We start from the raw sequence: 14,232 nt of genomic DNA on the forward strand, positions 1-14,232 counted from the left end.
TTTTATTTCTCCCTTTTTCTCCCCAGTTGTACCTGGCTAATTACCCCACTCTCCCGAGCTGTCCCGGTCGCTGCTCCACCCCCTCTGCCGATCCAGGGTGGGCAGCAGACTACCACATGCCTCCTCTGATACATGTGGAGTCACCAGCCGCTTCATTTCACCTGACAGTGAGGAGTTTCACCAGGGGGACGTAACGTGTGAGAGGGTCATGCTATTCCCCCCCAGTTCCCCCGCCCCGCCCGAACAGACACCCCAAACGACCAGAGGAGGCGCTAGTGCAGTGACCAGGACACATACCCACATCCGGCTTCCCATCCGCAGACACGGCAAATTGTTCTGTAGACACCCGACCAAGCCGGAGGTAACACAGGGATTCGAACCAGCGATTCCCTTGTTGGTAGGCAACAGAATAGACCACCACGCTACCCAGATGCCCAACAATGAAATTCTTGTGCTCGGGCTCTCTCTGCCTGAACACACATGACACAAGGACAAAGGACCATAGGACACCATCCCAAGAAAAAAAACAACACTACAGACCTACATGGACTATGTACACATGAATTCATATATCATATACACAATACACAAAAGTAAACGATAACGCAACAGTGCAAGGTGCATATGGGTGCGTCAGCTCTTCAGCAACCTGACTGCCTGTGGAAAGAAACTATTACTGAGATGGGTGGTGTGTGATTTGATGCTCCGGTAAAGCACACACAAATGCTGCCTACACAGTCTCAAACTGAATGCCTTGGGGACAAATACTGCAGTCATTCTATACAAGCCAGCTTCCAGAAAATCTGTATCCTAGAGAAATACCTGTTCAGACTGCCACGAGTAATAAACCTCTATCATAACTGATAGAATGAGCAATTACGCAGTGTCGGCACAGAAACACACACAGAAACACACAGACCATTAAGCAAATACACAAGGGTGTGTGTAGTCGATGGAAAAAGTAGCTGTAAGCAATGGGAAAGTCAACAATCCGTTGAGCTTGACATCTACAGTGTGTGAGCATAAGCCATCCCAAAGCCTCACCTTCACCTCGGGACAAGGACAAGCATGTGCGCGCACACACGCACGCACGCGCACGCGCACGCACACGCACACACACACTCAGTATATATAAGCTCATACAAAAACACCCCCCAAGGAATGGTGAAATATACAAGTATGAATGACACCACAACACTGTACACCAACACCACCCCACATACAGTCACCCTGCCTACTAATCTATTAAATCATACATCTCTATGTACGTTTGCAAACACACACACACATCCACACACATTCACAGTGAAGCTCAGTACAGCTGGTGTCACAACGGGTGACACACTCTAAGGTGGCTGAGATGCAGTCACCATGACAATGTCACCCTGGCAACATGGATTTAGCACCCCCTAGCAACATGCCAATACATTAGGCAGCCTTAAGTCCACTCATTCAACCGAGTGTGCGCTTTCTTGTAATTGTTTATCCATGCATACGTCTTTCCATGTTGTATGTGTGTGATAATACGTATTAGCTAAAGCAAAATTGAATATGTATTCATGTGAGTTTTAATTAACAGTTCGTATCGTCATTCCAGCACCTGAACCCAGAGATGGCGCCGCCAGGACAGTTGTGCCAGCCACTCAGTGTCTCAGGGGAATGGGACAGCTGTGTTTCCAGGGACAGGTCTGTGTCAGGACATCACTTGGGGGCCTGGAGCCTTGGACTCTGGGATGCTAGAAGGCTTGTACGGAGGCTGTGACTGGTGGAGGCAGGGAAGCTGGCGCTCTCAAATGTTAGGTCTGACCCAGCCAAGGCTCAAGGGATCTCTGGGTATACGCCTCGGTGCCAACCTCCCCCCAGTGAATTATGATTACAGCTGAGAACCCTCTGTGTCTTTGTGTGTCTCTGTGCTGCGCGCGCGCGCGCGCGCACACACACACACACACACACACACACACACACACACACACACACACACACAAAGAATACACCCCATCCTGCCAACTTTACACACAGAGTCACATCCCCTCACTCATTACACATGTACATATACACGAACACACAAAAACTACCTGTATGAATAAACAGAGAGGGAAATAAACCCCCACAAAATGACATATAGAATAGCTTGAGGATCAAAAAGTAGGGGAGGAAGCAAGGAGGCAAGAGGGAGGGAACAGGAGAGCCCTCAGGCCAACATGCTGATGTGAACTATGTGTCACGGCTGTTAACATTTCAACACTCCTGCCCCACTTCTCCTTGGCTCTCTGTACCCAGAGACTATCTAGCGGCCTCAAATAAAAGTCACACACAATAACACAGACACAAACACACATGAACAAAGGGACCCACTCACACAAAAAAAAAATCACATATGCACACACACATGCAGACACATCACCCCAACATGTGTGGACTGCACAATATATTGATTCACGGGTGAACGGTCTTCCATACAGGATCTAGCCACATGACAGAACTGCGGGGCACGACAGTGAGGGATCTATATGTTTTAGTTGGTCTGAATGTGTGCTGAATGTGTGTGTCTACGAGTGTTTCCAGTACAATAACTCAGGAGCAGAGGACTGAGTCATACAAGCATACAGCACCGAGCCCGGCCATGCCCAAAGCTATCTGCCGTGCTACTGCAGCCTGTCCCCTAAATAGCACAGCCTCAGGCCTGACCCCATACACACCATAAACTAGCCTCACCAGGGTAAATAGAATAAATAGAATAGCATGTGATGGTTCTGAGATTTGTTAACCTGCTTTTAGATGACAGAATGAGATTGGAAGACGTTTCGAGGAGGCTTATTGGCTTGTCAATGAAGAAGAAACAAACTAAGCTGACTTTAATGTGTATTTTATTGTGACTGTGTTAACGTTCTGGCACTCATCGCATTTTCTATGAGGCAAAGCTCAAATAAAGAGATCAGTGACCTAAAAACAAAATATAGACTGTATTTAATGCACAAAATTATAAAAGAAACTGCAGTGAACCTGGCTGTGCTCTGGCTTTGAGGTTCCTACACCCAGAGTGCTCCATTAGTCTACAACAGCGTTTCTCAAACCTCTCCTGGCGGACCACTTGTCCTGCATGTTTTAGATTTCTCGCTGTTCCAACACAGCTGATTTAAATGATCAGTTTTGTTATTAGGCAGCTCTGGGAGCTCATAACGAGTTGATCATTTGAATCAGCTGTGTTGGAGCAGGGAGAGATCTTAAACATGCAGGACAAGTGGTCCGCCGGGAGAGGTTTGAGAAACGCTGGTCTACAAGACGGTGTTTTACCCTGCAATGACACGCCGCATGCTAGAGTCTGTGTGTGTGTACGTGCATGCATGTGTTTATGTGCATGCTTGTATGCAACTGCAACCTCCGGTGTGGGAAGATGGAGGTGCAAACTCACGTTTGCAGCGGCCTCAACCAGTACCGGCATGGGAAGATGGCGGCGTGAACTTATCTTTGCAGTGGCCTCACCCAGTGCCATCCATGCAGTGTCTTTGTTCGCGTCTGCATCTGGGTTTGTGTCTTCATCTGATGGCTGGGAGAGCTGGAGCTGGATCAGCTGGAGGAAGCTTAGACTGCTGCGCCCTGTGGGCCCAGGGACCATGGCCCTGCCCAGAACTGTGCCCAAAGAGGAAACACCGAGGGCGGTCTGACAGGACGTGGAAGCAGGGCAGGCTAAGCTAACTGCTAGCCCATGCAGACCGGCAGTTCCGATAACACCGAGGGCAGTCTGGTGGCAGCCTCGCCTAACGTTGACTGTGTTTTTGGTGTCGTCGTGTGGAGAGCGGGAAGGTGTGTCGAAGGTGTCTGGCTGGGAGAGCTGGCGCTGGATCGGCTGGGGGAGCCTGGTCTGATGCGTCCGGTGGGCCCAGGGACCACAGCCCTGCCCTAGCTGTGCCCGAAGAGGAAACACTGACGGTGGTCTGACAGGACGAGGAAGCGGTGCAGGCTAAGCTAACTGCTAGCCCATGCAGACTGGCAGTTCCGACAGTCATCCTGGCTGTGTTCCCTCTCTTGGACAGTGACATTTTTATTTTTTGGGATATGTTGGATATATGTGTTCCTGATTCCTGAAATGAGTATATATCTGAAACGGTGTGAAATATTGAGTCCTGTTCTTCATGTTGTCTCAACAACCCACTCTCATCTCTCTCTGATGACAGTATCAGAAGAGGACAATGGGAGTGGAAGGCGAGCTGTCTGGACAGGCAGCTCCCCGAGCATCTCCACAGTTGGCCGTGAAAGAATAACAGAGCGAAAGAGGAGCAAGAGAAAGAGACCTAATGCCTCTCAGGTTTCCAACAAAGAAATCCACAGACACGAAACACTTACGTGCAAGCAAGGATGTGCAAACCAACACACACACACACACACACACACACACACACACACACACACACACAGATAACACAATAGAGACCATCTAGAACACACCCTTGTGCTGATTGGTGGGATAACAGTAAACAAGTAAGACACAATTTCCAACAGAATTAGTGTGTGCCTGGGATTGAGGACTAACACGTAGATATGGAAAACCCATTTCTTCAAAACTCATCTCGCACAGCAACAATATGGATAAAGATAGCATGATTGAAACAACATATCAAAGTAGGTTTTGCAGTAACACAACCATGAAGGAAGGCGTAAGACAGAGAAGAGAAAATAGGAGTGAGAAAGCGAAAGGGGCAGGGATGAAGAAATCTGTCACGAGTTTAAGTATCTTTCTGTGGGTTAAAGGAGATGTTCAGGAGCGGACAGTAAACAAGGATGTGAGTAAATTCAAACAATATAGTGTGTTGTGTGTGAGAATGATGAGGAGTGACAGATGAGGTCAATAGTAAACAGAAAGAAAAGATGAGTGTAATTTAATATTGTTTATGGGAGAGTCAGGTTTCTTGTACATTTTATCTTGATAACTTTTTTTCTTGACAGCTGCACTCCCCTTTGGCCCTGCCAACAGCTGCCCCACGTCATGTCAGTGACTCAGTAAGGGCTCTGTGGTGTCCCAGTGTTAAAGCTGACCATGCAGACTTCATGCACATGGCCAGGCGGATGCTCCGTTCCACACATGCTGCATTTGAGTTCATACCAAAGGTTGTCAATGAGAATGATATCAGGGAATTGTGGCAGCAGGTCATTAATGTCATTTCACCTGAATGTCCCTTGGAACCATTCCTGGTGATTCTTTAACAATGACAGGGAGCATTATCTTTGATGAAAGAACCCATCATCCCATTGGGTGGGGGGGGGGGGTACATGATGGCCATCAATGGATGAACCTGGTCTGCTACAATATGAGTGTATGCTCTGGCATCAAGATCCCCATCTACAGGTATGAATGATATCCTATATATGTCAGCTGAATGCCCCCCAACATTTACACCTCCTCCACCAGCCTGTACATTTGTAACCATGTAGGATGGCTCCATCTCCTCATGTTGTTTATGTCCCACCTTGAGTCTACCATCATGGTGGCACAGCTGGAATCAGAATCATGTTTATTGGCCATGTACACTACCGTTCAAAAGTTTGGGATCACCCAAACAATTTCGTGTTTTCCATGAAAAGTCACACTTATTCACCACCATATGTTGTGAAATGAATAGAAAATAGAGTCAAGACATTGACAAGGTTAGAAATAATGATTTGTATTTGAAATAAGATTTTTTTTACATCAAACTTTGCTTTCGTCAAAGAATCCTCCATTTGCAGCAATTACAGCATTGCAGACCTTTGGCATTCTAGCTGTTAATTTGTTGAGGTAATCTGGAGAAATTGCACCCCACGCTTCCAGAAGCAGCTCCCACAAGTTGGATTGGTTGGATGGGCACTTCTTTGAGCAGATTGAGTTTCTGGAGCATCACATTTGTGGGGTCAATTAAACGCTCAAAATGGCCAGAAAAAGAGAACTTTCATCTGAAACTCGACAGTCTATTCTTGTTCTTAGAAATGAAGGCTATTCCATGCGAGAAATTGCTAAGAAATTGAAGATTTCCTACACCGGTGTGTACTACTCCCTTCAGAGGACAGCACAAACGGGCTCTAACAGGTACTATTTAATGAAGATGCCAGTTGGGGACCTGTGAGGCGTCTGTTTCTCAAACTAGAGACTCTAATGTACTTATCTTCTTGCTCAGTTGTGCAACGCGGCCTCCCACTTCTTTTTCTACTCTGGTTAGAGCCTGTTTGTGCTGTCCTCTGAAGGGAGTAGTACACACCGGTGTAGGAAATCTTCAATGTCTTAGCAATTTCTCGCATGGAATAGCCTTCATTTCTAAGAACAAGAATAGACTGTCGAGTTTCAGATGAAAGTTCTCTTTTTCTGGCCATTTTGAGCGTTTAATTGACCCCACAAATGTGATGCTCCAGAAACTCAAACTGCTCAAAGAAGTGCCCATCCAACCAATCCAACTTGTGGGAGCTGCTTCTGGAAGCGTGGGGTGCAATTTCTCCAGATTACCTCAACAAATTAACAGCTAGAATGCCAAGGGTCTGCAATGCTGTAATTGCTGCAAATGGAGGATTCTTTGACGAAAGCAAAGTTTGATGTAAAAAAAATCTTATTTCAAATACAAATCATTATTTCTAACCTTGTCAATGTCTTGACTCTATTTTCTATTCATTTCACAACATATGGTGGTGAATAAGTGTGACTTTTCATGGAAAACACGAAATTGTTTGGGTGATCCCAAACTTTTGAACGGTAGTGTAGGTCTGCACATACATGGAATTTGACTCCGGTTTCATGGTTCTCTCAGTGTACTTCTGTGTGCGTTTGTGTGTGTGTGTGTGTGTGTGTGTGTGTGTGTGTGTGTGTGTGTGTGTGTGTGTGTGTGTGTGTGTGTGTGTGTCGGCCCTGTCATGGCCTGGCGGCCTGTCCAGGGTGTCTCCCCGCCTGCCACCCAATGACTGCTGGGATAGGCTCCAGCATCCCTGCGACCCACTCTGAGAGCAGGATAAGTGGGTTGGATAATGGATGGAAGGATGGATGTTATTGGGTACAGTGCTCTGTAGCGCCTACCAGAGGGGAGGAGTTGGAACAGGTTGTGACCAGGGTGTGATGGGTCTGCAGTGATTTTGCCTGCCCTTTTCTCCGAGTCTGGAGGTGTATAAGTCCTGAATGGAGGGAAGGCTGGCACCAGTGATATTCTCTGCAGACTTAACTGTCCATTGTAGTCTGTCCCTGTCCTGTTTGGTGGCCGATCCAAACCAGGCAGTGATGGATGTGCAGAGGACAGACTGGATTATTGCAGTGTAGAACTGAATCAGCAGTTCCTGAGGCTGGTTGAACTTCCTGAGCTGGCGGAGAAAGTACATCCTCTGCTGGGCCATTTTGATGATTGTGTCTATGTTGGATAGCCACCTTAGGTCCTGGGAGATTATGGAATCCAGAAATCTGTAGGTTTGTACCACAGACACGGTGCAGTTGAGTATGGTGAGGGGGGGGCAGTGTTGGGGGGCTCCTTCTGAAGTCCACTGTCATCTCCACTGTTTTGAGTGTGTTTAGCTCCAGGTTGTTATGGCCGCAGCAGAGGGCCAGCTGATCAACCTCCCGTCTTTATGCAGACTTGGGAGGAATTGGGATTCATCAGACCACACAAACATTTTTCTAGTCATTTACAGTCCAGCGCTGACATTTCTTAGCCCACTAGAAATGCCTCTGGCAGGAAATGAAATGCCCAGGGACATGAGAGGTACCTTGCATGGCTGTCTGCTGTTATGCCCAATACAGGCAACAGTGCAATGCATTGTGTGTTCTGAAATTGTGAAATTGGTTGGTGTACCCCAAAATTGTATTGTGGTGTTAACTGTCGTACTGTGGACGGTGGATTACTTGTTATGGCCCGGGCCATCCGACATTTCCCATGTTCATCCACTAGGGGCTGCCTCTCACATAGCAATACCAATAGTATTTTGATAAGGTGTTTAAACCCATTCTCCACAATCCATCCATATGCAAAGCAAGTGTGGAAAGAGTTGCAGTTACATGTTACTCTTTCTGTAGTGATACAGATGGCAGAGGAGGACCCACTTCTTCTGCAGGGGCTGGGTTTCTATTTTTCAGGTCACTGAGTGTATACTATAATCCTGTTTCACTGGCCAATAGTTTTCGGCCAAACATGGCTGTTGTTGTTGTTGCAAGATACCGGATTGGAATATCCCAAATAGCTCCTAGTTTTGGGCATTAGACTCCTTTACATGGGACTTTTTATTTTACTTCTTTTGTGGGCTAGCTGGAAGTTGTTTTTTTTTTAAATTTTATTTAATTAAAAATGTCACAACATTGTTCTCTCCAAATCTTTGTACTCACATACTTCCAATTTATACCCACATACTAACACAGCGATGGCTGAAACTTTAAAACATCCAGCTTCTGGGCATCCGGGTAGCATAGCGGTCTAATCCGTTGCCTACCAGCATGGGTGTTACCGGTTCGAATCCCCGTGTTACCTCCGGCTTGGTCGGGTGTCCCTACAGACACAATTGACCATGTCTGCGTGTGGGAAGCCGGATGTGGGTATGGGTCCTGGTCGCTGCACTAGCGCCTCTGGTTGGTTGGGGCGCCTGTTTGGGGGGAGGGGGAACTGGGGGGGGGGGGTAGCGTGATCCTCCCACGCGCTACGTCCCCCCTGGTGAAACTCCTCACTGTCAGGTGAAAAGAAGCAACTGGCGACTCCACATGTATCGGAGGAGGCATGTGGTAGTCTGCAGCCCTCCCTGGACCAGCAGAAGGGTTGGAGCAGCGAGTGGGACGTCTTGGCAAAAAGGTAATTGGCCAAGTCCAATTGCGGAGAAAAAGAGAGGAACAAAGGAAAAAAAAAAAAAAAAAAACAGAAAAAAAACCCCCATCTAGCTGCTTCTTTAGGAGATGTGCATACATACTCAATTTTTGAAGTCATCTTGGGGTTTTTTTTTATATATATATTTGAACATTTTTGCAAAGGAATTTTCCCCACAGAAATGAACGGTGAAATATTCTGAATCTCTTACAGTGGAAAGGATTGATGGCTTCACCTTTAAACTCACAATACCCTTCTAAATCACTGTAACCACCTTTCATCACTTCCAGCTAGCCCATACTTTTTCTCCAGGAAATGCCCTTTGTATTTTCCATTCCATGTTTCTTGATCTCGTAGTAGCTGAGCTCAATAGTGAACCTATATTTCACTACAGTCATCTGCTTCTTGGACATTTTCCATAACAATTTTCAAATTTCATGGCTTTCCATGATTTGTATGAACATGGGTCATCTTGGAAGTGGAGGTGAGACCTAGTCAGTGCAGGGAAGTATTAATAAGTGAGGGTGACATGAGATGTACGCCTGAGGAGGGAAGCAGCGGAGGTCGACTGAAGATGCAAGAAATGGGGAACATGTCAACGGGGCAAAGAGGAGGTGGAAATCGCTTCATCTTCCTCAGCAAAGAGTAAGTCTCTCACTAAATATTGAGACTACTGTTCACATAATCATCCCCCATCCTTCCTCTTCTCCCCCGCACATTCCCATCCCTTCACCCTTTTACCCACTCTTCACCCATTTTCTATCAGTTAAACCCTTGGATATCTGAACTTCCTCCCTGCCATCTCTCCATTCCTCTCCTCTGTCACATTCTGTCTCCTTTGTGTCCTTTTCTTCTGGCAAAAGCCTCGTCTTGTTGGATCTGCTCCCCTCCCTCCTCTCTTTGCTCCCTCCCACTCCCTGCTTCTCCTCTCCCTCTCTCTCCTTTTCTTCCCTCCAGCCCTGTTGAGACGAGACGTCTGTGTGTACCATACACTGATCTCGGTAGACACCTGTTCTACCCCCCTCCCTCTCTACTCCCCCCCCCCACACACACTCCTGCATACATGGGAGGAAGAAGGAAAAGTGTGCAGCAAAATGCTCCAGTGAATAATTTAAGTCTCTACAGCAGGGAACCAAAATGGAGCCCGTCAAACTATGACAGATCCAGTGAAACAGGAAAGCGACAGGTCCCTTGCTACCTGGCCGCCGATATTGTGTTGAGAATCGTTAGCCTGACAAATGATCCCATCTGATCTCATTACACTCAAACCGCAATAACTTTATGAAAGGCAAAAATCTGATTATGCAACGTAAAGCTGCCATCCTCTTGTTTTAGAGCCGCAGGATCAAACTCCAGGTTACATGAGTGCCTCTTCCACAGCACCAGGTAGAATTAAAAGAACAGTGACATGAAGGAAACTGACTCACCAGGGATAAGGATACCTGCCAAAAGAAGTCTAAAAACCTCGCACTAACAAACACATGGTGTTTTAAGAGCGAGACAACGAAAGCAAAGTCCGTCTGAGGGCATTTAGGGGGAAACGTCGACAGGTGTAATGCACGGGTAATGGGCGAGGGCACTCACAATTCAATGGCTTTGTTCCACATGATGACGTAGCCTGAGAGCGAGAAGGACTCCACATTTACGATGTGGATGTTGCCCCGTTCCGTGCCGATGTACAACCACTTGCTCTGGAAGGGGAGGTGGCAAAAGGTTATCCTACGGGGAGAGGGAGAGGAGAGAGAGGCGTTAGAGGAATGCTAATATCGGCAAGGCTGCACACTCGGAAACCCATCACATAACCACACGGGGTCATTTTCAACCCACACAGACTCCAGATGATTCCTGCAGCAGTACGGTACAATACGGTACAATTGGATGTACTATTTTTTTTTTCTAAAAGCAATGTAAAGCGGACAGAAATGGGGGGTAAACAGTGAATGAGAGATGGGCACGGAAAGCAAAAGAACGAAATAGAAATGGGCAGGGAAAGCGAGAGTAAGAGAGAACATGAGAGGGAGCTAGAGCGTGCGTCTTCCAAATTGCTCTTGACTTCATCGTGACAACAGACAAATTATGCAAAACTTTGAGAGGATTATTTAGTCGCTTCATAAACTTTGGGCTGCTGAGTGTGAGAGCAGTAAACCAAAGAGATGTTTCAGTCACTCAAACCGGTCCCTCTCTTCAGATTTGTACATGAGGAAAAAGGAGAGAGCATCTGTAACTCCTTCTTCATCATCCCTCCATCTTTTCCATCATCCTCTCATCTATACATCAGGTTAGGGTTTAATGGTGGGTTATAAACCATCCCCTACTTAGCAGCATCTATCATTCATCATCCCCTTTTCCATCATTATATACTTTCATCCTCATCATCTTTGTCCTATATACCGCAAGAATAATTATCTTCAACCCTTCTCATCTGGCTAGCATTTCAAGGTCACCCAGCACCTCCGGTGATGTTTTGGATGATCAGCGTTAATGTTAAAAGACACCCCAGTGGACTTCCATGAAACAGCAGTCTACGCATAAAAGAGAATAAAAGGGTTTGATCAGAAGGTTTTCCCCATCCAAGAGCCTCCACCACCACTGCAACAGGAGAGGGACAAGGAGGGCGGAAGGTTTGGAAAGGACTGAGGTGGAAAAATAACACTACGTCCACCCGTTTTCACGGCAGTGGCACCTTTATTTACCTTTCAAAAAGAAATGCAGTTGCACTTTCCAAACACTGCTGAGAGAGTACCGAGCATCGTTAGTTTGATGTGTCAGCTCTTAGCAAACATGAGCCGCGTTTACTACGCAACTTCGCTGGCACCGCGGCATCAGCCACAGTGTGACAAACCTTTTTTTTCTGTGAAGATGTGGATACCTGAACAAAGCTAATGGATGATGTCTGGATTTACCACACGAATGGGCAGACGCACCCCCCCCACACACACACCTAAAACTCTCATGCATGAACAAAACCTGTACACACAGAATTTTAAAAACTGAGCATAAATTAACTATAACGTTTGGCTTTTGTGCCTCTCTCTCTCTCTCTCTCTCTCTCTCTCTCTCTCTCTCTCTCTCTCTCTCTCTCTCTCTCTCTCTCTCTCTCTCTCTCTCTATGCTCATAGTGTCCACAACATTTTTCACTCCCTCACTCCATTCTGAAAACCAATCTCATACTCCTCCACAAAGCTCTATTTCTATATGTGCCCCCTCTCTCTCTTTTCCTCTCTTTGCATGTCTCTGGGTGTATCTCAAACTTTTGCTGCAGGGCAACAGTGAGAGTAGCAGCTCCTTTCAGACTACCACACACATACCCCCCCACACACACACACACAAACCCACACACCCACATCTTGTCTCTCTGCCCCATTGCTCTGCAGTGCCACATGAATATATTCATGGATATGAGGAGAGGCGATAGACTGCTTGACACAAATCTAATCCATAGCCCAAAAGCATAATATGCACGCACACGCACACACGCACACACACACAGGCATGCATTGGTAAACATGGGTACATGAACTGACTTACTCAAGCCTGGATAGCTGATATGACACTCTAAAACAGATGCACCAAAAAACAAAACAAAACAAAAAAACAAAAAAAAAACAGGTGAGAATGTCCCATCCACCCCTTGATGTTAACCCCACTACCTCTTTTTATAGAAAGTAATCTTCTTCTTCTTTCAGCTTGTTCCCTGTTTCTCAGGGGTCGCCACAGCAGATTTTATAGTTTCCATCGGTACCCTGTGAGGGCCCAGCGCCAATTAGGGCCTGTTAACCCGGGCCTTGACCAATCCAGTGTGGTCTTGTCAATCCGCATACTGATATGGCAAAATTTTAGTCCTTCCTGACACAACCACTAACCCCATGGACAGGGGAAGAGGTAAAGTGCTGAATGCCATCCCCGTATTCATGGAATGGCACCCATGCTTGTCGCCAATTAGAAAGTAATGCTGAATGTAATAAAGTATGGATTAGCATATGTAAGCAACCCTTTCACTTGACCTCTCCACTCAAAGGGAGATTAGAGTAAGGACCCAACTTCTTGCTCGAGGACACTTCAGTATATCATATGCTTCTCAGCTGAGCTGGAATCAGACAGGATCTTCGAATGGACCCACCCCCTTTCTAAACCACCCATAAACCCTTATTGCCCGTATTGCCCCCCCCTTTTTCTCCCCAATTGTATATGGCCAATTACCCCACTCTTCCGAGCCGCCCCAGTCGCTTCCCCACCCCCCTCTGCCGATCTGGGGAGGGCTGCAGACTACCACGTGCCTCCTCCAATACATGTGAAGTCACCAGCCGTTTCTTTCACCTGACAATGAGGAGTTTTGCTAGGGGGACATTGCGCGTGGGAGGATCCCGCTATTCCCCCCAGTTCCCCCTCCCCCCTGAACAGGTGCCTGACTGACCAGAGGAGGCGCTAGTGCAGCGACCAGGACACACACACACACATCTAGCTCCCCACCTGCAGACATGGCCAATTGTATCTGTACGGATGCCCCACCAAGCTAGAGGTAATACGGGGATTCGAACAAGCGATCCCCATGTTGGTAGGCAACGGAATAGACCGCTATGCTACCCGGATGCCCCCTACTGCCCATATTTTAACTTTAACCCTGATTTGTCATGGCGAGGCTGACGAAGAACAAGATGACGTTTTATGGCAGCTAGTGGGTAGTGGCATCATTATTTTCAGTAGGTGGAATGTGACAGATTTAATATGTTATGTCATACTCCCATCTGCACCAACAGATGCGCTTCTCAATGTAGGCTGGGGATGCCTGTAAGTCCACATATATGTACATTTGTTTATGTATGTGTACATGTATGCATGTTGTGTGTATGTGTGTGTGTGTGTCTTTACTAGTAAGGACTTCATTTGTACATAAATATGCATGTACTATGTAAATGTATGTTGTACAGTATGTAAATGCTGCTGCTATTTGTTTGTGTGTCGATGTATGAAATAACTGCTCAATTGCCCTGGGAGGCAGAACAGGGGGCCTAATTAAACAAATTTGTACACAGTTTGTATATGTGCCTACATGTGTGTATTTGTATGTGCAAGTTTCTGTGCATTTTTTGTGTGTGCTGCACTGTGCAACGGCACACCACTGTGTCTTTGTGTACACCCCTGGCATGTGTGCATGTATCTCCCGGTGAAGACATTTCTCCAAGAACTCTCCAGCTCTAAGTGGTCACGACACATGGAGGCAGCAGCCAGCTTGCAGGCTCAGGGCCAAACACATTGCCTCCACTATGACAACCCCGCAACACAACTCTGGCTAACTCCAACATGGCCTAAGGATGTGAAACTGTGATTCATATGAAATTAATGCAGACAAGGGAATACTTAAGGAAATCTTCATTTGTCATGCACCTGCAGCTTTGCTCAGTATACATATGAATGGAACATTATCAATGCCTGCGCAAGG

General features: G+C 46.7%; 1 protein-coding gene across 4 annotated transcripts in view; it reads right to left on the reverse strand.

Moving 5' to 3' along the window:
• Positions 1 to 14,232, reverse strand: part of stxbp5a (syntaxin binding protein 5a (tomosyn)) — a 134,661-nt gene that overhangs the window by 57,922 nt on the left and 62,507 nt on the right. For all 4 annotated transcript variants that reach the window (XM_056294696.1, XM_056294694.1, XM_056294695.1 and 1 more), the window contains exon 5: positions 10,377 to 10,511. In XM_056294696.1, the coding sequence (XP_056150671.1) occupies positions 10,377 to 10,511 (135 nt within the window). The remainder of the gene's footprint in view (positions 1 to 10,376; positions 10,512 to 14,232) is intronic.

Source organism: Lampris incognitus, chromosome 15 (assembly GCF_029633865.1).
Source record: "Lampris incognitus isolate fLamInc1 chromosome 15, fLamInc1.hap2, whole genome shotgun sequence".
Classification (NCBI taxonomy): Eukaryota; Metazoa; Chordata; class Actinopteri; order Lampriformes; family Lampridae; genus Lampris; species Lampris incognitus.